Source organism: Tiliqua scincoides, chromosome 3, assembly GCF_035046505.1.
Source record: "Tiliqua scincoides isolate rTilSci1 chromosome 3, rTilSci1.hap2, whole genome shotgun sequence".
Taxonomy (NCBI): Eukaryota; Metazoa; Chordata; class Lepidosauria; order Squamata; family Scincidae; genus Tiliqua; species Tiliqua scincoides.
The window spans coordinates 170821209-170845067 of NC_089823.1; the positions used below are offsets into that span (position 1 = coordinate 170821209).

The 23859-nt window shown below is 40.8% G+C and overlaps 1 protein-coding gene across 5 annotated transcripts in view; it reads right to left on the reverse strand.

The window, feature by feature from the left end:
- DOCK1 (dedicator of cytokinesis 1) overlaps positions 1-23859 on the reverse strand; it is a 484421-nt gene that overhangs the window by 332309 nt on the left and 128253 nt on the right. For all 5 annotated transcript variants that reach the window (XM_066618882.1, XM_066618881.1, XM_066618883.1 and 2 more), the window contains exons 23-26: positions 22636-22744; positions 13630-13700; positions 10514-10620; positions 3078-3205 (exon numbers count right to left, since the gene is read on the reverse strand). In XM_066618882.1, the coding sequence (XP_066474979.1) occupies positions 3078-3205; positions 10514-10620; positions 13630-13700; positions 22636-22744 (415 nt within the window). The remainder of the gene's footprint in view (positions 1-3077; positions 3206-10513; positions 10621-13629; positions 13701-22635; positions 22745-23859) is intronic.

Genomic DNA, 23859 nt, shown 5'->3' on the forward strand with positions numbered 1-23859 from the left:
ATCTTATTGACATGCTGCAATGACATGTTATCATGATACAGCATGAAACTAATAAGGTATTAATATGAGTAAGTTCTCATTTCCATGTATCGTAATATAGCTACCCCTGCTAACTGGATAAAAAGGCACTTTTTCAAGTGGTGCCCCTCTTATATTTAGCAGGGGGAGAATAACCATCCCTCTTCATCCCAGCACAGTGTCTCAAACAAATCAGGGGCACACTTTTAATTTATTTACTTAATTAAATTTGATTTTGTCTGGGGGGGGGGCTACAAAATCTTCTTTGATCCTAGGTAGCAGATAGATGCCTTAGCTATGCCACTGACTGGGGAAGGCAGCAGAGCAACTGGGTGGCGAGCTGCTTGGGGGAGGAGGTGGGTTCCTCTCAATTTTCACTTTTAAAAAGCCCCAGAGTGACATCACTGCCGGTTGTGAAATCAATTCCGGGGCAACATTTTGAGCTTGGCACCGGGCTACACGATCATTACCTACGCCACTGGTGTCTGTCTCATTTTAATCTAACCTTAGTCGAGACATCTGTGAACAGTCTTCTGGTGACAACTATTTTGAGGATTTTATTTTTTAGCCTAGAAAGAGTCTCGCCTGATTGAACAGAACCATGGAAACGATGTTGTGTGACCTTCGGCCATCACAGGGCACAAAGAAAAGCTGTCAGCAAACCCATGAAAACTGTAAAAAAAAGTCAGCACAGTTCATTGTGTGAAAACCAGGAGCTTCCGCTTGTGGCAAAGAGGTCAGGGATTTACACTATCTATTCCCTTTTGAAGCTAATCTTTAAATCAACAGACTTCCTATCTATCTGGACTGATGTACCATATCTCTTGTGGCAGCATGAACTGAACCTCAAGTTCCTCAGAACACAGATAAAACCTTCAAGAAGCCCCTTGCCCTTGAAGCAGAATAGATAGTCTCTTTTCCTATATACCCATGTGTATCTTTCATTCCTGTACCATGCATTTTATCAGCTAGCAAAGGACATTTCTAAAAGAGACAACATAACACAAGGGTCAACACTTTGCATATTCCCCTCCTTATTTAAGAAGAATTGCTTTCCTCGACCTTAATTCCAGCTACTTTCTAACTTTTCCTCCCACTCTTCAGCAATAAACTTTTAACCAATACAGAGCATCTTTCAATTCCCAAAGATTTCTTGGGAACTGGTCTTCTGTCATCATTCAAAATGTGTTTTCTTAATTCAGCAAGAATTTCTTAATTTCTTAATTCATCTCTAACTTGCACTCTCTTCTCAGCAAGTCTCCTGCTAGTTCTTAAGCAGAAGCACCTGAACCTTGCTCATCTCAGCAGGTAAAGAAAGTGCAAGATAATTGCTAGTGCCCCAAGATATACCTCAACCAATTCTCCTTTTCCATAATGTTAGGCCCTGCTGATAGTACTAACCAAGGCCACATTTATCTAAGAATACTAAAATACAATCAGGTTAAACAGTATTTCTGGCACTTCATCCTTCTTGAATGCAGGGAAGTAGATTTAAAGCCAACAGTTCCCTAGCTTAATACTCCTTAAGGGCTAGTGAACCATCTGGGTGCATATAAAATCTCAAACCAAATGAGTTCAAGGCAGAAATGAGTTCAAGGCATCTTACCATGCTAAATTTGGGGATATGCTAACACTGGAAATAGAATACAATTGGGAAAATCAGCACAGCAAAGCACATGGAACTGGGCATAACATGGGGGAAAATTACTCTTTAATTTAAACATTGTATTCTACTATCTCAATGACTAAAATAATTCCATGTCATCATTATATTTAACTGAGGGTGAACATCTCAGGTTAAAATGTAGTTGATAACCACTGCTGTATTTATCGTTTTTAACTTAGGTTGCTAGGTAGGCATCCACACCACATAGATTTTGATGTACATTTTCAACACCTGACAAATAAATCAAACATCAATTTAATATTTTAGATTTGCCTATGTATAAAATAAACCTTGTGGGCAAGGCGTTTGCCAGAGTTTTGATTTCTTCCAAGGACTACCCATTTCAATAAGAAGCCAGAGAGCAGACAGACTTCCTGTGGTGACAATTTCTTTTTTAAAAACTGTTCAAACCAATCTCTTTGCTGATAAAATGATAATTAAAAGCTATCCTCAAAAGACTGCATGCATAAACAACTAAAGACTTGCCTTTCAGTGCAGCATGGATATAACACAGTAACTCAGAAGCCCTTATTGCAAAGTTACTAATTACCTGGGAGTGTTGTCAAGCCAGTAAGTGCAACTCCTAGGATTAGTTGTACTAGATAAGATACTCAATGAATCTTGTTTTGTTTCAATTCTTTTTAGAATACAAATGTGTCAGAGCTAGCATTCCAGAGGCAAACAAGTTCTGACCAGGCACTTTACTGAATCAGGAAATAGGCAAACAGTCACTCAGACTAGTCAGCAGGGAAGTGAGTAGTTCAGTCTGTACCTCAGCAATGAATTGTCTCCAATGAAAAGCCTGGCTAGAATCAGAAGCTTTATATACTCACATGGAATCTTACTGCATCACCTAATATTGAGCTGGTGGCACAACACTATACATTGGCCATTGTCAGCACTGGCAACAGTGGTGACAGAAAGGAGGTCAACAGCTTCCTTCCTTGCAAGGTATCACAGAAGCACAGAGAACTGAGATGCTTGTATCTGATCATCAGAACCCTCAGCTCCAAACAAACCTAACAATTGTGGGTTGGATAAAATAAAGATTACATATTTCTCATATACTACATGTCACAGGACCCAATTCTATTCAACTCCCCAGTGCCAACGCAGTCACACTACAGCACCAAGGTAAGGTAACAAACATTCCCTTACCTTGAGAGGACCTCCATGACTGCACCCCACACTGCAGGATGCAGCACACATTCTGTTGGCATGGCTGCATCAATTCTGGAAAGTTACACAGGACTGGGCCCACGGTGTCCTTTCTCCTCCCAAACAGAGTTCTAACTCAGTGACCAACAAAAAATCTATTTCATCCACAAGTTCATTCATATCTATTCCAAATATTTGCAGTAGTAACAACATCTTTTCTGTAAAGGTTACTAACCACGTCTTTTCGGTAAAGAACTTCCAGGATATTACTGAGCAACTGACAGCATGCTTCCAGATCTTCCTGCCTTTCCAAGTGATACTTCAGCTGATCTGTCATCATTGGCAGCAAAATCTCTCTACAGTCTGCATATTTAAAAAAAGAAAGTCAAACAGGAATCAAGTTGTACACAAAGGTATTTACCCCTAAAATGAAAAATGCGCCATATGACAAACTTTCAAACCAAAAAGAACCATCTCAAAATTCACCCCAAATAAATATTTACAGAAATGTACACATTCAATCAATGGTAGCATCAGAAGGTGTGTGCCGAACTGATGGATCTGTCCCATGGTAGCCATGAGACTTATAGCAGTCTAAAAGTTCACTAGAGTCACCAGACACTCTAAGGCCACAATCCTAACCACACTTTCCTGAGAGTCAGGCCCATTGAACAAAATAGGACTTACTTCTGAGTAGACCTGGTTAGGATTGTGCCCTAAATATTCTTACCTTTATGTGCAAGTCACATTGCCTCTGCCCACCAACCAAACCTGAAGAGTTGCCAGTCCATGATGGGCCAGCCCTGATTACAATTCAGGTGAATCAGAAGTACAAATTAGAAATGCATCAATGTCCTATAAGCTTTGACAATAAAATGCTTTTTCTGAATTATGCTCTTTCCACAAATCTCTCTTCCAACTTGCTTACCCAGACATGCCATTATAAGTGTTAAATGGCATAAAACTATTACTTTCCAAAGCTGATTAATGAGTGACCTTGAAAAATAAAAATCTGCTGCCTATAGGATTATGCTCTTGTTTACAATTCAAGACTGACAATAGCTCATAAGTATGAGACAATAATCACAAGGAACAATACTTCAACATCTGTTCATTCTCTGCTGCCCAGATCTCACCCACAATGATTAATGGCAGGTGAACGTGTGCAGGAATAAAGTATTAATCTTTTTTAAACAGATGCTTAGCAGGGCATCATCCACTGAAGCAAAACCATTCTCACTGCAACACAGATATTAGCATCCATGCTGAAGTAAAATACAGGCACTCGGATGAATCTGTAAAATTAAAACACTTTATGAACATTGAGTTCTGAGGGGTCATGTTAAACACATGACATAAAGTTGAACAACCTCTCAGCCACTAGAAAGTGTTAAAATAGATGAACACGTTCAATGAGAATTAAAACAATAAGAGCTCTTATAAACGGCAAATGCTCCTAGTCTTTTATGGACAAGCAATTTTCCAACACTTGGCTTTTCAGAACTCTGAATACACAGCGACAATGAATCATTTGATGCTCAGAGTACAGCATCAAACATCTGAAATCTAAAAAGCTATGTGAGTGCTTACTCTAAAACATTTATATTAACCCTAGCTTGAAAAAAGGGTCTAAGAAACTCAATACTTTTCATATTCAATTGCCCTATGATATTTCATGTCCCCCATGTGCTTGTACTATTTTGTAAACTGCAGTATTTACTATTTTGTACCCCAATTGCACTGAATTAAAAAAAAACTGACTAGTATTGCTGTACAGTATCATACAGTGTAGACTTGACCCCATAATTTTGCTGCTGTTGTATTCCTGAACTGCCAGATAGAAAAGCCTAGAAATGAAGGACTGATTCCATTCTATGCAGGTCTTGTAGGTTGTTTTTCTATGACTCACTTTGGGGTACATTCACACAGGTGCACAAACAGCTGCAGCAGCAGTTCAATGCTTCTGATATTACCCCCAATGACAAGGGCTAGAGTTCTACTGCAGCAGTTCTCATGCTGCCAGTGTAAAGTGAGAATTACAACAGACTCATGTGTAGGTTTAAAAGGCTGACAAAAACTACAGCACTTTTTAGAAGCCTCCTATTAGCTGTATCTGACTTATGAAGCTGAAATAGCTTTGTCTACAGCTTGGTACGTGGCAATAGTGTGAATAATGAGGCTAGGAGGAAATGTCTAGTGTGAATACTTCAGATGAAGCTGTGAGTCTGAAGCATGCTCCTGCATGACTCCAGGAAATTTGTGCAGCACAGTCTTCAGAGTTGGACTATCAGCAGCCATGGACACCAATAACACACTCAAAATGAAGACCTGGCGTTACCTTAATTCATACTCTGAAAATAGCACCGAAAGCAGACATTAATGAAAGTAGTGAGGGAGAGAGTTCATTATTGAGCAGCCCCACCCTCAAGTCACCAAGTAGCATTAACATACCAGGTATTAGTAACATTACCACCCTTATTTCTCCCAAAGATTAATCATTTCAAGGATAGACTACAATGCTCTTTGGACCCTACTGCAAGTTCTTTTTTAATGAAAAAGAGAAGAAAACTTTGAGGACATTAGTAGAAAATACATTTTCCCATGTGATTGCTGCTCTCAGAATGTCTATCTCATTTATCATGATATTATAAAATTGCTTATCAGATTTTTCAATTTGACAATAGAAAACTTTTTTATGCAGCTCCAGAACCAGCAAAATTAGTTTTCAACTTTGGTCAAAGTACAGGAAGGCATCCTGGAGCACAGAATGGCAAACCTAGAAGCAAAGGAAATTTTCTTATCCTGCTCAGAATATATCATCAGCTGGCGATTACATGGTATGCACTTATTTGAGAAAAAACAGATACCATTTTGAAGAGCTGTGTATCTATAGATCCCTGTTTACTACTCTAGGAAGACAAAACTCTTTCAGAGACACTCCAGAGGTTCCCAAACTGGGACGCTGCAACACCCAGCCAAGGAAGCCCTGTCTCTGCCCCCTTAAGGGGTGGGGTGATGGTGAAGGCAACAATGCAATCACCATGATTGTGCTGCTGTCTGGGACAAAAGGTTGTTTTTGTTGTTTTTTTTAAACTTACCCCTGGCAGCGCCAGCCCTCTAGGGCAGGGGTGCCCAAACCCCGGCCCTGCGGCCGCTTGTGGCCCTCGAGGCCTCTCAATGCGGCCCTCAGGGAGTCCCTAGTCTCCAATGAGCCTGTGGCCTTCCGGAGAATTGTTGGAGCCTGCACTGGCCCGATGCAACTGCTCTCAGCATGAGGACAACTGTTTGACCTCTCGCGTGAGCTGTGGGATGAGGGCTCCCTCCAGTGCTTGCTGTTTCACGTTTGTGATGCAGTAGCGGCAGCAAAGGAAAGGCCAGCCTTGTTTTGTGCAAGGCCTTTTATAGGCCTTGAGCTATTGCAAGACCTTCATTCATTCATATAAATTCATCTTTAATATATTCATTTATGTAAACGTATGTAAATTTATTCAAATTTAAAATACAAATTAATTCTTTTTTTCCCCCAGCCCCCGACACAGTGTCAGAGAGATGATGTGGCCCTCCTGCTAAAAACTTTGGACACCCCTGCTCTAGGGGATGCAGGGAGCCCGCATACCTTCTGCAGTGTTTCCCAAGAACAGCTTAAAAAAACGTGATTGTGACCCACTTCGGGGTCACATGTATAATGTATGTATGGATTAAGTAACATTTCTCTGCAATTTCCACAAGAACTAGCCCGAAAACACCATCAGGAGCCCTTGTTATCAGGAGGAAGAGGAGAAAAGCCTGCCAGAATAATTTTATGCCTCTGCCACTGAAAAATGTGCAGTTCATACCACCAAAATATAGACCTGTTCCTGTATATACATTTGAGGTTTGTATCTAACCACTACTGAGGCTAGAAACAGATTTGCTGGCAAAAATGAATTATTAAATCTGTTTTCTAAGATATCTGCAATTTTAATTAATGAAATTCTAAGGTGGTGGTTCTGGGAGAATTCAATATTCTTAGTTTCAAGAGGCCTTTTACTAACTAGTGAAGGATAATGTATAAATTCATCTTAGTTGCGCATAGTTAAATGATAATTTCCAAATCACATTACTTTTACATTCACTGCTGCATTGGGTAAGACGATTTATCACCTGATCCATTCAGCTCTGAATCAGAAATACAGAGTTCAACAAGCAATTCAGGTAGCAGTGATGTAAACGCTTGATAATACACAAATGTTGTCCTTATCAAGGTATTGTACTTCTTATCAGAAAAGTTTCAACAAGGCTAATGCATACAGAACAGGTTTATTTCAAAACTTACACAAAATGTTTTATCTCCCCCCAACTCCAACCTACTATGAACATTTTTAATAGCAGAGTGCTTTTACCTAGCCAGCTTCCCACCTATCCAAGCATAATTAAGATGAACCCTCTGTCACCACCCATACATTGTTGAAAAGTATGGGTTAACACCACAAAGGCAAATGCCATGGGGTTTAGAATTCTATAGTATGTTTCGTCCAACACCTCAAGTTGACATTGGGAGAGGAATTTGTGGCTTGTACATCGTTCAACACTGAAGAAGTCTATTTATCATACTCCTAACCTGTGTTCCGGTCACCAGCTTCACCAGATGCATTTTTCAGCATGCTGACTTCACCTCTAAGCAAAGTCCAAAATACACAAGAAAATAATATTTTACAAAACATTTAGATCCTTGGTATACGTTAGCCTTTTCATGTAACTAGCCAAATGCAAATTTTTAAAAAGTGTCACTTTAGGACCTTGAAGAGGGATAGCTGTGTTAGGGTCCAATCCTATCAAACTTTCCAGCACCGGTGCAGCCGCAATGCAGCCCCCCAAGGTAAGGTAACAAATGTTCCCATACCTTGAGGACGCCTCTGTGACTGCCTCCCCACCACAGGATGCAGTGCACGCCCCATGGGCACAGCTGTACCGGCACTGAAAAATCGGTTCGGGTTTGGTCCTCTGTCTGTTGCAGCAAAAACAACAAAGGGCACAATCCTAACCCCTTATGTCGGTGCTTTCCAGCTTTCCAGCACCAACATAAGGACAATGTAGCTCTGAGGTAAGGGAACAAACATTCCCTTACTTTGAGGAGGCCTCTGTGAGTGACACCCAACTGCAGGATGCAGCACATGTCCCACTGGCACCACTATGCCAGTGCTGGAAAGCACTGACATAAGGGGTTAGGATTGTGCCCAAAAAGTCTTTTAGCATTTTAAAGACATTTATTTCAACATGAGCTTTCATGGACTCCAGACATGTTCATCAGATAATTCATACACCTGATGAAGTGGACTTTAGTCCACAAATTTTTATGCTGAAATAAACTGGCTAGTCTTTAAATAAAGTTGTGCCAGACAGCATTTGTTTAGAACTTAATGATCCAAGCAGGAATACCAAAATTTGGTCACATGTAGTTTGGGTTGTCAACATATCCAAAAGTCATATTTACCTAATCCAAGCCTCACAAGATAAAAATCATTGCATTAATTCAACAATTTATTATGTCTTTATTCAGGTGAGAAGACCATGGTTGTGTCAAAGAATTAGAATCCATGTTGTTAAAAAGTCCAACATTTCATTCTGGAACTTTTTCAGAACTTCATCAGGGAAATGCGCCTAGACAGGACACATTGCTAGAGAGCAAGCCTTCCTTCTGGCTCCCCTCCCAGCTATTCCGGCTTTACACAAGGCTTCCAGGATTTGTGCCACCTAGACTGCTGGCATGGATCTGAGAAGCTTCATAGGGCAGGCTGGAGTTCAACATGCAGTAATGATAAAAATATCCTCTTACCCCATGGAAACCTCCAGCCACCCCCTAACCTCTATTGGATATAGCACAGGCCATATACAACCATTCATTAGGAGTAAAGCCTTCTTAATGATGGCTTTAACCTTGTGGAACTCATTCCCCATTGAGGTTTGATTGATCTCAGCTCTATGATCCTTAAGGAATTTTTGCTCAGTTTTGGCATTGCAAAAACTGGCATTTTTGCTCAGTTTTTGAACTGATGATTTTGGATGGCATGGTGGCGGTAGGAATCTGTAGTCTGATTTTTCAATTATGAATTTTGCCTTGTAAATGCTGTTTTTAAATTTTATTGTTTATGTTTTATCTGATGTTTTATTCCGTTTAATTTCATTGTAAGCCACCTTGGATTGCCTAAGGTCAGGAAGGTCAGGTAGAAATAATTTTTAAATAAAATTTCTGGAAAGGAAGTCTCTGCTACACTAATTTACCCTGTTGGAGATTAATGTATTCCACTGACCTGTCATTAGCTATCAGTGTTTTATGACAAAAAGAAATTTTGAAACGCAAAATAAAATGCTGAATCTAGGAAATCTAAGGATCAAGGCAATTGTACTAGTTGCCTTTTTTGGTCATCAGATAGATACAGCCTGAAAATCTGGTGTACTGTAATTCAGAAATATACTTCAGAAGCCTGCAGGAGATGGTACTTTAAAAGTTACTTAAAGACAAGAGTAACATTTCTAGGGCTGTGTATATTGTGTGATCTGACTTTGTAAGCCAAGAAAGCATTATTGTGTGCAGAATTCAACACCTGATCAACTCAGCATTCCAACGTTAGACAAAAAAGTTCTAACAGTTAAAGCTGCTAATATAAAACGGTAAATATTTTGACAATGCACGATGATCTCGCAGAAGTCAGAAAAGCAATGAGAGAGGTGGATGCTTTTTCTGGTATTCAGTCAGAAATAGAATAAAAGTGTACATCTGCACGCCAAACCTTAATCTGACAGTCCTTATGGGCAAAGCTGCAGACTGCCTAGAAGTTGTTTTCTCAAGCAAGTAGAATAGATTAGTGAGAAATCTAGGAACAGTCTCAAGAAAAAAGAATGCTGAACTTTAAAAAATCTGCTAGTTTTTATACTCCATGATTTGGCCATCGTCCAGGAAAATGGTCACCCTTCTTCACTGATTGCTATGGAAGGTGGTGGTATCCTGGAGGGAGAAGAATTGGTGGCAGCTATGTGCTCTAGAATGGAAATGAGAATTAGTTACTATGAACTCCTCTCCCCTAAAATGCCTGTGCCTGCACCACATTTCCATGCACCACACTGTCCACAGAAGTGGGCAGCTTGCACCACTTCTTGGGATTTTGATCTGCAACCTTCTTTTCCAAACTGTGCCTCTTCTGAAGGGTCAGGCAGCTGCATAGTTACATCTTCCCCACTGGTACACTACTACCCCAGCCATCTTCACTTGCACTGGGGTTGGGCCAGTTGTAGCAGTATCTTGTGATCACTATGGCAGTGAAGCCAAGTACTATCCTTTCAACCCCTCTTCATATTTCATTTATAGTTTCACTGCAGTCCATAGTTTTCCATGAATCAGAAAGTCAAGGAAGGTATTGAAGCATGCTGGGGAGGAGTAGGGAGAAGGAAAGGGAGTAATGCCTGAGCCAACCGTCAAATCATGGTTTGCTGATTCATGTGAACTCACTTGATATCTTTATAAACTTTTCTATGTAAGTATACAGGCTTTGCGGTAGTAATGGAGCAGTTTTCCTTGGCGACAACCTCACTACTATCTGCAGTGAGGCACAGTATACAAGGATAAAGACTGGCATATAACAAATAATGCAACATGTTAGTGAGTCTTTAAAAGATTCTTTGGTTTTTCCTTACCATGCTGTGTGAAAAGGTCACTGTGAACTATTTCAATCAAACAGTACAGCTTCTGAATTGTGAGACGGCCCACAGGAACATTCAGTATAAAATCCGTAAACAGTTTACTAACAGAAAGAAAAAGAAATAGAGAAAGAGAAAAGATATAAGTTGCTGGCAATTGAATTAAAAGGTTTGGAAAGAGATTATTAAAAATAATTTTTTACATGTAGCACAGGATCTAAGAATTGGAGTCAAGTTACAGCAGTGACATTTCCCTCTCATCCTGACAGGAAACCTAAAAGCCACATCTAAAACTCTTCTCTAGTTAGAGAAAGTTTCAGATAGAAATCAACTTTTTTTATCTCTTTTATTCAACACTACTCCATGACCATACCCACAAGGGCTTGTATAGGTCAGCTGATTGACAGGGCAGGAGGTGTAGTCTGGAGGTGGAGGTGTCACCTTGCCTGAAGAGGTTAAGCAGGATCAGTTTAGGTCTCACCTTGAATGGATGACCGGAAGCTGATGGCTATAAATGAAAAAATATGGAGGAGACAACTGACAAGAAATGTACAACATCCTAAGAAACAGCCTGAAACATGTTTTGCAGCAGCCTGTGGAAGCTTGAAAAGTGTAAGAGCTGTGCAGCCAGGACAATGACTGCACTATGAAGGGAAACATCTGGAGAAATGAAAGATTCTATGAGTTTCTCTCAAAGTGTAAAATTTTTCAAATGGGGGTCGACTGCTTAAGTTAACAGCCTTGAGTCTACGTGACTCAAGTCTAGGAAAAGGTAGATATATAAATACTGTAATAAACAAACAAACCAATTTGTTCTTGCTGGTCACCTAAATATCTGCTAAGTCACCTGATACAGCAGCCCAATCCTATTCTTCACCTCCCCCCCAGTAGTGCAGCCACACCAAAAACGAGTGTAATGCATGCAGTGGTGGAGGGGGGTGAATTGGGAGGCTTCAGAGGCAAAAAGGAATTTAAATCCACTTGCACTTCTGCAAACCTTCCACTCTGCAATGGATCTCCTCAAACCTGCACTGGCAATTTTGTTAGCACAAGTTCGAAGAGAGAAAGGGGGTGGGGAGGCTGCAGGAAATGGGAATGGATCCGGCACATACTATCACCGCCAGAATCACCCCCTTCTGCAGCCTATCCATGCCCCGTTACACCCCCCTTTCCCCAATGCCACCCTTCCACAGACTTACCTGCTCCAGTGGGTGACAGGAGAGCTGATGATGCACAAGGGAAGGCTCTGGCCTTCCCCTGGTGTCATGACAGCACACTTCTCAGAGTATTACCAAAAAACACTTTATGTTGCATTTTCAGCACAAGGCATCAGCAGAATATGCGTTGCACTGCTCACTGGCCCTGACAGGATTGGGTCATTAGTAACCTACCCACATGACAGTATCAGCAACAGACACTAAGCAGGAATTCAAAATGACTAGCATTGGACGAACCCTGAAATTTCCCTAAGTATTTGACTGCCCAATCCTGAGCTGCCCAGTGCGTTGGGCTGCCGCAGCACCAAAAATGGCTTCCTTGGCACCAAAAATGGCTGCTACAGCACTGAAAATAGCTGCCGTGGCATCCTAAGCACACTGGGCAGCCACCGGTGGCTCCTTGGGGGAAGAGGACTTTTATTTCCTTTCCCCCGCGTAAGGGAAGTAGCCCTCCAATTGGGGCTACTTGATTCTGTGATGGCTTTTCAGCCACTGCAGAGTCAAGGAATCCTATGTCGGGCTGGTTACGGGGCTCAGGATCCGGTGGTGCTGAGCTCCACCAGTCCCACACCCCTCCAGCCCCGCTTCCTCCCCCTGCCACACCTCTTCCCCACCCTCCCCCACCCCAGAATGCCTCCTCCCCCCATGCCCCATCTCATCTCTCTGCTGCTTGGTGGACCAGGTGAGCTGCTGGGTGGTGAACTGTGGGCCCAGCACCACTGCTGGCCCAGCACAAACTGGGCGAAGAACTGGCCCAGAAGGAACACAGTGCTACCTCCAGTACTGGACCTGTGGTAAGGTCTACAAACATGCCTTACAGCACATTTGTGACAGTGTGTGCCGGCGGTGAGCTTGCGTGCGAAGCTCAGAATTGGGCCCTTAGTCTCCAGTAATTTCAGTCACACAACCTCTCCCTTTTTGGTCACTCTGGTCACACACATTTGGTCACACACATTAAATGCCTCTCAGATGCTTTAAATTTCTCTTAACTCTTCCTATCTACAGATCATAAGAGCAAAAACCAATTTATAAAATAGCATTTTGGGGACTCATTCAGAAATATATAGTAACTTTCATGAAAACTGGAAGTGACTTTCTAAGACCTCTAGAAGGTCTTCTGAAGTTGCTTATGGACTCCCTGGGCCTCAGAACACCTCTCGGATGTGACCAGAAGACGCTTCTGGCCCCCACCCACTGATTTAATTATCTGCAAGTTCTGGCATCCGCAGGGGGTTCTAAACAGATCTCCATTGATACCAAGGACCAACTATACAATAAAGCTTTCATTTCAGAGAGTTCAGAGTGCTCACATAGTACATTAAACATAATTCTTAAAACAACCCTCTGAGAAGGAAACTATTGATAATTTTAGTCTTTTTTATTTTAAAGGTAAGATTTATCTCCTCATTACTGTAGAAACATTTCCAAATTTGGAAATTACTTTTATTATCCAATAAAAATCTGCCTGTATAAAAACAAATGCCATTAACACCTATACACGGAAAAAGTAACAGAATATTTGTAATGAGAAATATATGCATACATAAGACGCATTATATTCCCCCCCCCCCCCAAAAAAAGGGAATATCTATTAAGATACTGATGCCCTAATAATTTATAATTTTTGACACCATACTGCAAAATCTATAAACCATGAAGGTCAACAACATTTGTCTGGAAAAATGTCTGTTCTAAATGTGATATATGCATGTTCCATATGCCTTCAAGGAGTATAATATATAACACATGATTATAGTTTATTACCTTGGCTGCCAAATTTCCAATGCAACAATAAAACACACGTCATATAAAAAAACAAATGTAAGTTTTAGCTAAAGGAGTACAGTGAATAGCATAGTAACTTTTTAGACTCTTATTTAAGCAGCCTGTACTTACCTAAGCTCTTTGGGATCAAACACAAGTTTCACATCATTCACAATAGTTGGCAGATATTTAAGTGCAGCCCCCTAAAATTAAAGAAAGAAATTTATTTTTTGATAAATAGAATTCATGTACAACCAAATTCAACATAATATATTAAATATAATAATTACATTATAAATATTTAAATACCACAGCCACACTTAGGGTTGCATGGTGTTATTAAACATAGCATATTTTATGGCTTCGCTGGATGTTACTTTTTTCAGTTGCTGTTTCTTTGGTTTTATTGCTTTACGACTTTACTGTATCTGTGTAATCAACAGAATATGATTTTACTGTTCTCTTTTAAACTATATGTCTCCCTGAGACACTTGTCACAGAGAGGTGACTTACAAAATTAACTGTGTTAAACAAGAAAAAAAACAATCACTTTGAACACTCAGGTGTGCTTCACAAGCATCTCCAACAGTCATTACAGGTACCCTGCAGTAAAAGTTTAGCAGACGAGGGTGAGGTTGAGGCAGAACATAATGGCTTGCCTAAGGCTAGCTGAAAAGTCATGACTGAAACTATTTGAACCGAGAATTTCTCAGATTATAGCTCTTGGGTTTCATGCTACACTAGTGCTCAAAATTTAAAAAACAGAATCTACACAATTTCTAACAGTTCATGTCAGAATAAAAGGCCAAAAATGTACAGTATCTGAACATTATTCCTACAGTGTATACTTTCCAATAGTAACAAGCAGCTGAAAAATAGTGACCACTGATCCATCTAAGTCCAGCAATTAGACAGTTTTAGGGGCAAGGAGAAAAATTCCAGTCCTACAACGCAATATCTTTTTATGGAGATGCCTGGAACTGGCCCCTCATACATGTAAGCAATTATTGTGGGCCTAAGCTATGACCCTTTGGCAATCCTTCTTTTCTGCAATGTAATAAGTCACTGTCCTAGGATCATATCAGGCAACTATCTGTCCCTGCACCAAGTTTCTGTTTGTAGCCCTTGTCCTCCAACCATCTTTTTTCTCTCACCTTTCCTTTCTTTCACTCACTACTTACGCAAGTTCCTCTTTTTACTACCAGTTTTGTTCCCTCTGCCATCTTTCTCCCTATACTTGAAAGCACCTTTTTTCTTCTATTTACAAGTCACTACATCTTCAAATTCATCTCCTTCAGCAGTGTCGTGCCCAAACCACTTTGCCCTGCTTGCTTCCACTTTCACCCAATCCTCACTCACTCTTCAACATTCTTACCTAATTCTATTCTTTTCCCTCTGCATCCTGGATTTACATTCCAGTTTCCTGATTTGCTAAAGTGAGCAAACCTTTAGAGACACCAATTTCCTTATTTCTTGTGTAATTCAGACGTGGTCTCTTGGGCTAAAGGTACTTGATTATTTAGCTGCACCACTTTTTTTCTACAGTGCCCAGAATGTGGCAGATGTAACAGAAAGGATTGGTCATCTCCATCAGTGTGTTGTAGACAGAGTTTCCAATCCTGTGGAGCTCAATGGAACACTTGGAATTATCAGAAAAAAATGGCTGCTGAGGCAGGCAGTGACAAAAAGACCATATAGGCAAACTCAATTAATGCAGAACCCACAGGCAAGGGAGACAGCAAGCAACAGCCACTGGCAGAGAAACTATGCTGGGATGAAAAGAGAAAGCAGCCTAGAAGAGGGGTGCCAAACTCGTTTTATACAGCAGGCCAAATAACATTCATGGCACCCACTGAGGACTGGAAGTGATGTCATTAAGCAGGTGATGGCCAGAAATAAGCATTATTTGGCCAGAAATCAGCATCATTATCATTAGCTGCAAAAGGCAGAAGAGAAAATGCGCAAATCTTGACCTTCTTTTCAAGATATGGGAGAGCCTAATTATCATGCAGGCAGCCTTTTCAGTACAGCTCAGCAGCTGAGAGCAGTTGATGGAGGTGCCGAAGGGCCAGATGAAGAGCTGGAGACTGCCAACCATGAGGTTGTGTTGGACAGCAAAAAACAGCACTGCCCACAAGGCAGCTGTCCCCTACCTCACACAAGGAAAAAGGTAGGGAAGGCACTTGGAGAAGCAAGACGACAATGCAGATAGAGGGCTGTTGCAGCTCAATCCTAGGTGGGTCTACTCAAAAGTAAGTCCCATAATGTTCAGTGGGGCTTGCTCCATTAGGATCTCTTACTATGTTTTTAATAAATTAGAGATGGTACAGTTCTTAGGTATGCCGTCACAGGGCAGGCTCCATCCCCCCTCTGCTGATCTCCGGCATGGCTGCAATTTTTCTTCCCACACAAGTTTTTCTTCCCACACAAGCCTCCAGATGTGCGGGAGCGAGGGGGAGTGAGGCACTGTGCAGAGGCACCCGCCAAGAGGCCCAACACCAGCACGCCCTCCTCACAGCAGGTGTGCTGGACCTCAGTAGACCCTTGGAGCCCCTGACTGCAGCTCGGGAGCCAGAAAGGAGCAGCGTTCCCTCCCGAGTCATCACACAATGAGGTATGGGGGCACAGGGAAGTGCTACGTCTGAGCACATATTCAGGATGCGAAGATAATGCAAGGAGATGCTCTAAGCCTGACTTATCGGTAGAAATTTCTCACCTTATAGGCGAATATCTACAGCACATCTGAGTGAACCCTCCTAGGATTACCCTGTAAATTGTATTTTCCTTGTGTCCTCAACTAAAACCCTGCATTGACTGTGGTTTATATATTCCCAGTGTGCAAAACAGTGCACTGCACTCAAAGCTGCCCTGTCCGCTGGCGTTAGAGTGACTGAATCATGTCCTAAGTTTTCTTATCCATTAGCCATCAAGTGTATAACTGACTGTGACTAAAAATACAACTATAGATGGTGATTAACTTGAACTATTTTAGGGTAAAGTTCAGGCTACATTATTCAGCATAATTATTTTAATTAAATCCATTAGCATATCTTTATATAAAAAGATAAGAGCTATCAATGATACAAAATAAGCTTTTCTTGAATAATGTATGAGGTAATTATTAATTTACATATTTCTCAAGATGTTGCCTATTAAACTGATTTTAGTTAGCAAAGAATGAAGGAGAAATTCACCCAACCCATAAATGCAGCAGTTGTCTCTTCACAAAAAGAACTGAACTTCCCTTGTTCAGGGAATGGCAGAATGTGATACCTTTCTCAGCAGAACTAAAGAAAACTAGATCTACCAGCTTTATTTCTCATCTAGACAATTCCTTTCCACAACAAAGAATAAATAGAAGTTCTGCAGAAGTAGCATGGTGGAATACAATTAAGTCTTACAGAGATGTTTAAGATATAACCACCAACATCTTTACCAGGAGAGTCAAAGGATAAAATCCTTACATAGGGGCAAGTCCCACTAGATTCAATGGGGCTTGCATCTGAGTAGATATGCATATGACATTTTAATAGCCCAATTCTACCTACCTAAATCTCTGTGTGACAATGTAGCAGTGCCAGGATAGCTTCTGCTGCACCCCGCTGGAAATTTTTGGCTACTGGAGGTCTCCTTTGGCATTGTCCCCTTGTCCCAGAGTATGCCCCATCAGCCAGTATGGGTCAATTCGGACCTGCGCCAGTTGGCACAAGTCCGCATTGATCCATGCAGGTGGATCAAGTCCAGAAAGGGGATCGGAATTCCATGTGCAACACCACCACAGAACCTCCTTTCTTGGGCCTAATCAACCCACCCCATCTCCTCCCCCCTCTCTGCTCATTCCCTGCCCCATTCAATCCCCTCCTACTGCCTCCTGTGCCAGGCTTCCCTGCTCTGGTGGGCCTCCATCGCTCTGCCTGTGCATGCAAGAAGGTTCTGGAATTCTGGTCAGCATGCTGGCTCCTTCCGCTACCACAGAGCACTTTAGAGTACTTTTGCAGCAGCCAGAGCCAGAGGAACATGTGATCCACGGGCACATCCTTTAGTTAAGATTGGGTTACTAGTCCCTGAAATTTCATTTAAGTTTGTTAATAATTAGAATTAAAACCATGCATTAGCTCACTGCTGAGAATGAAAATGCCTATTCCTCTTTAGTGTCTCTTCAAAGATCCACTTCAGACACTAGTTTTGAAACATCACAAATCACAAATGACCCATTTCTGTGCCACTTCAGAGGGCTGGTCATGTAATTTTGGCAGTATATCTAAAATATGGTATTTCAATTCAGCGCAAGACAGAGTTCAAACACTCAAGATCTTTTAAAAATATAATTTTTTACTGTAAGGGATGACAGAGGTTGTTTAAAAGACTGTAAATTAAGGATAATTCTCCTGAATCAACAATTCCAGTACTATAATGCATTCCTCACGTCTGACCAGGACAGGGATGGTACAAGCCCAACAATGCTTTACATTATTCAACAATGCAACTGGGTTTTATTCTGATACGATTCAAATTGGGGTAGATTTCAGAGCAGTCTTTTAACAATACATTCCGTTGTAATAAAAAAAATGACTTCTTAACTGGCTAGAAAACACTATTTTATATTTTAATAATCAAAAATACAGAAAGACATATGATGCAAATTTATACAAAAATATTGAAAGCAAAAGGAATATATTAAGCCAGAAGCAAAATGAGATAGTTTCTCTTGTCCTGGATGCTATTCCATTTTCATTTAACTGAGAATGTTGGAACTTGAAAGATTGCTTGTGTTGTTATCTGCAATTCTGTGAAAGGTTAAAATGCCACTTTTTATAACATCATAATATTGCTTTATTTTATAGTTTTCTCACAACAAAAAAGACACAGCATAGAGCCAAAAGGCTTGCAACATAGATCAAGAAGGAAATATCTGGGTTTAAAATTACAGCCCAATCCTAACCTGAACTCTTTCCAGCGCAGGTTAGGAGGTGGCTGGAGTGCAACTCGTAGCAAAGGGATAGTTATCTCCTTACCCTGTGACATGTGCCAGCCATCCCGATGGGGCTACTCAGATCAGCGCCAGCGAAATCACTGGTACAAATTTGAGCAGCCCAGTGTAATGCTGGACTGGCTGAGAGAGCGGCTTAGGATCCTCTGCCTAAGGTATGGAGGCCAGTTCCGAACACTGTGTCCGCAACATAAAGGGCATCGTGAGCCAGGTAGGTTTAGGAAGCACTGAGTTAGAACCATATGGACACAATGACTTTGTCCAATATGCTGATACAACTATTGTTTTGGTGTAGCTAAAATAAAGCAAATCTGGGTAACCTGTTTGGTAAAACAAATTTGTGTTCGCAACAAGGACTCTGCTATTTATGTTGCAGATCTTATTAAAATCATAATATAGTTAGAAAACGCAAAGAAAAGAGCTCCTCTAAACTGGTTTAATCAGAAAGCCTGCCAATGTTACACAAGGTCAATACTAATTCTTACAAAAGCAAAGAATGCTGCCTTCACTCTATTCACAAGCCGTAGCTGAAATGAGACTCTGCATGATTAGTGGCATCATTACTATCTTGGCTATTCCCAGATGCTGATATACATGAGTACAGGGATATTAATTTCAGGCGACAGTCATCAGATACCAGTGCAACATCAAGAACAATTACCAACAATTAAGCAGTTTGTTAACTTCTTAAATTAACGTTTTTAATTAGAATTACTAACATTACTAATACAGCACTGAGCCAAAGTTCATCTCCCTGTTCCCATCAAAGCAAAAAAACGGTAGGGTTTAATCAGCCTAAAAACAACACATATTTTCATAATCACCAGCAAACAAGGAAGTAAAAAGGAATGGTTCTCTATCACTGTTAGACACTGTACTAAAACCCCTCAAATCCCTAATTCTGCTGTTCCAGAAATTATAGGAATCTGCCTGCCCCTCTTAGATGCATGTCCATAAAGTAAAAAGGGATGCCATGAGTCTAAACACAACCAGAAATTCAATATGGCCAAGAACTGGGAATTGTGGGAAGAAGTGAGGCAGGGATGCAGACTTGAGCAATTAAGATTGGGGAATCTGAAAAGCTATTATTATTATTAACAACAGTATTTATATACCACTTTTCAACAAAAAGTTCACAAAGCGGTTTACAGAGAAAAATCAAATAACTAATGGCTAATTAATTGACTTGAGAATTTGCTGTAACTAGAGTAGCTCACAACCAAACATTGATATGCATTGTTCCATGTGCACACTGTTTTTGAGTCTCTTCCTAGTGCAGACCTCCAAATGCTCGCCCCCCCCCCCCAGATTTGGAGGAACTTCTGATACAGCTTGTAATATGGTCTGTAACTGGCAGAAATCAGTGATGCCATAATCCCACTCACACATGGGGCATATTGGATCAAAGCTATTGTTTTTCTAGTATTGAATTTGAGTGAACTGGGTGAATTATTAGACATGGGCAAAATTGTTGATTTGACATTGATGCAACAGTGAGAAGCCATCTATTCATTTAAATCATTCTCAAATCCTATTTGCCTTCTGTTAAGTCAAGACAGGATGTTCACTATGACATTTTTTTCTATCTTTCTAGGCATATCATGTATTGAGACGAGGATCAACCACCGTAAAGTTAATTATTCCTTAATGAAAGTGACACAGTTCGCAGACAGAGTTATTATAGGAAACAAATTTCTCATTTATTTAAATGACTAAGTACTCTGCAACAGAATCTGAAAAGGCTATTTTCTAGGCTGATCTAAATTAATAGAACTGTAATTTCACAAATCATCAATTGCTCTGAGATCACACCACACTGTAGGGACTAGGATGAGGGAGAGAGGGACACTAGAAAAAGGAAAATAACAGAGCATTCAATGCTTCATTTCTTTGTTTTCCTGAAACCTGAGAATATAAAAATAGGACAATTTACTGGGTTTCCAAGCACACTAATCTTGCTGCTAATGATTACCATATTTCGCACAACATCAACACTAGCAGCATATTATTAGATCTGGTATTTTCACTCATGGCAGAGATATAATTTATGACAATTTTAAACACTTAAAAGTGTCAACGCGAAAGATGCACAAGTGGATCATGCTTCTACTTTTCCACCTGGTATGTCTGACTAACTAGCCTTAACGCTGAAAGCCAATGTATATAGCATATATAGAGAGCACAGGTACAAAATATACTAGGCTCTGTCAAAAGACACTTAGGGTTCAAACCTAACCCACTTTCCAGCACCGACATAAGGGCAATGCAGCTACGAGGTAAGGGAACAAACATTTCCTTACTTTGAGGAAGCCTCCATGAGGCTACAGGATGCAGCACACATGCCATTTGGCACAGTTATGCCTGTGCTGGAAAGTTGGTTAGGATTTGGGCCTTATGCACACAAGTCAGCTAGATGCTGCTATTTTGGTGTGGATTAAGTTAAGTTAGTGTTAATCAGTTGTGTTATCTGGTCGCTGCATTTCAAAAAGGATATAGGGGAAATGGAAAAGGTGCAAAAGAGGGCAACTAAGATGATTACTGGGCTGGGGCACCTTCCTTATGAGGAAAGGCTACAGCGTTTGAGCCTCTTCAGCTTAGAAAAGAGGCGCCTGAGGGGGGACGTGATTGAGACATACAAAATTATGCATGGGAAGGATAAAGTGGATAGAGAGATGCTCTTTACACTCTCACATAATACCAGAACCAGGGGACATCCACTAAAATTGAGTGTTGGGAATGTTAGGACAGACAAAAGAAAATATATCTTTACTCAGCGTGTGGTTGTTCTTTGCAACTCCTTGCCACCGGATGTGGTTACGGCATCTGGCCTGGATGCCTTTAAAAGGGGACTGGACAAGTTTTTGGAGGAAAAATCCACTATGGGTTACAAGCCATGATGTGTATGTGCAACCTCCTGATTTTAGAAATGGGCTATGTCAGAATGCCAGATGCAAGGGAGGGCACCAGGATGCAGTTCTCTTGTTATTTGGTGTGCTTCCTGGGGCATTTGGTGGGGCCACTGTGAGATACAGGAAGCTGGACTAGATGGGCCTATGGCCTGATCCAGTGGGGCTGTTCTTATGTTCTTAAGTTAAGTGGAATGGCTGATACGAGTGAATGACTTCCCTCCCACCCTCTGGAGCCAAAGGATATTCTGCTCCCCTTGCCTCCAGAGGGTCCTCTGAGACCAGCTTCCCTGGGCATCTTAATGTCTTATAAGGCATTTAAAATGTGACTTCTGATTTAACAGAGAAACCAGTAATGGCATTTTTCGCTGCTGCGCTCAGTCTGAGCCCAGCATGGGTCACAGATGGATATCCAGGGCCTCTGCTGGGTTCAGAGGACCCTCTGGAGGCAAGGGCTCCCCTCACCTCTGGAGGGGGCATGCAGGGGAGCAGACCCAATCCATGGATGTGAATCTTCAGAAATGGGGATCCCCCTGTATAGTAAAATCCAGACTTGTACCATTGCAATGCTTCCAATTCAGAAAGTAGCATCAAAACCATACAGATGAAGTTATGGTGATGCCACTCTAGGTAAGTTTCATATCAATGCAGCAGAATAAAAATTTCCAGCTTCAATAATCCTAACAGACTTCAGAAATACATTCCAGTCAACTCTCCATTCCAGGCTACTGTGGATAAGTACACTAACAGTGCAAGCCTATGCATGTCTACTCAAAAGCAAGCCCCACTGAGTTTAATGGCACTAACTCTGATATAAGTGTATAACTCTGATATAAGATGAGTCTAAGAGAATCACACGGGGGGAAAAATGCGTAAGCAGATTCTGAACCAAACTTTGCAAAAGAAACTGGGGTCTAGCATAATTTATAAGACAGCCACACATGCAAGCACGTGACTTGATTATGGACAAAGAAAAGACCTGCTGTATTAAGTTCCTAGAGAAAAATGTTAATACTAATGTTACTAGTTTCTTAAAAATAAATATTAAATATTTAAAGAATAAATATTAAAACAATGAATTTAAAGTTATCTTATTCTTCAACAATTGTTATCTTCAACAATTGTACTTGAAATACCACATTAGAAACCTGTTACTGCTTCTCACTGAAACACAGAAATAACTTAAAACATGCTGATAAACAAGACACAAATACCAAAACAACTACAATCTCAGAAACATACCTTTACTATAACAGTCTGATCAGAGGGACTACTCATCATCTCATTTATGGACTTAAACAGCTGAAGCAATGATTCCCTAAAGTCAGCTTCTCCTTTGTTTTCATAAAGCCTGAAAAGCAATGCAAACATGTTAAAATATAGAAGGGAGTTCTTCACAGGAGTGATTTCTCAAACAGACACAGCTTTCAACCCACCGGACTGATTTGGACAATACCATTTGAGCAGCAGGCCAACAAAGAGCATGAACACCCCACTCTAGCCATGCCCATCATATGGCCAGAACACTGAAATCAGCTCTTAATAACACAGTTAAACTACTACTTTGTATGGGCTGGTTCAGTAATTCTGGTCCCACAGAAGCACACAGAGGTAAAATTGGCACAATAGCTGAAAGGGACAAGAACAGCGTGCCCTCACTTATCATTTGATGGGTGCTGCTCAGGCAATACAGTATAAACTGTCTACTAATTTTCAGATTAGCCACATCTAACTCACAAGCATGTGTGGTGTTTATAATTTTTAAAAATGCACTAATATTTGCAAGTATACAGAATTCCAATGGGCATAACACCAAAAAAACAGGCTTTGTATTTCATCATATATTTCAGTTGTGAATAGTTCCACAGTGGATTCAATCATTCCAAAATACAATTTTCCAGGGAGCAGCCTAAAATTGGTAAGATCTCAGGATCCTGCATACCTTGTCCCGGTGTTAGAGGGAGAAACTAATGGGAGAATTGGGCTATATTTGAGTGGAATATCTTTCTAATCAACCAATCTGTTCCCGGAAAAAAAAAAATGGAGCTTTCCAATCCGGAGGTCAGGGTGACAATGCATTCCAGTTTACTCATTACCTGAATCATATAGAATGAAGAAGCACAGGTTATGTAGAAACCTACCTTACATTAATAAGGTAGGTTCATTACCTTATAATAAGGTAGACTACATTCATCTAGTTCAGTATTGTCTATATCAACTGGCAGTGATTCTCCAGGTTTCTGACAGAAAAGATGCCAGACTGAACCTTTTGCATGCAAATCAAGTGCTGCTGCCACTGAGCTGTAACCCTTTCCCCTAATGAGAAGAAGCAAGAGCCTGAGCCTGCTCTCAGTCACATCCTCAGTATAATTCAAGGAGTAAAGTGGAGCTTGAAAAGTTTAGAATACGAAGAGGAGGATAATGTGCAGTTCTGATTTGGTTTCTGAAGCTTCACACTAGCTGTAG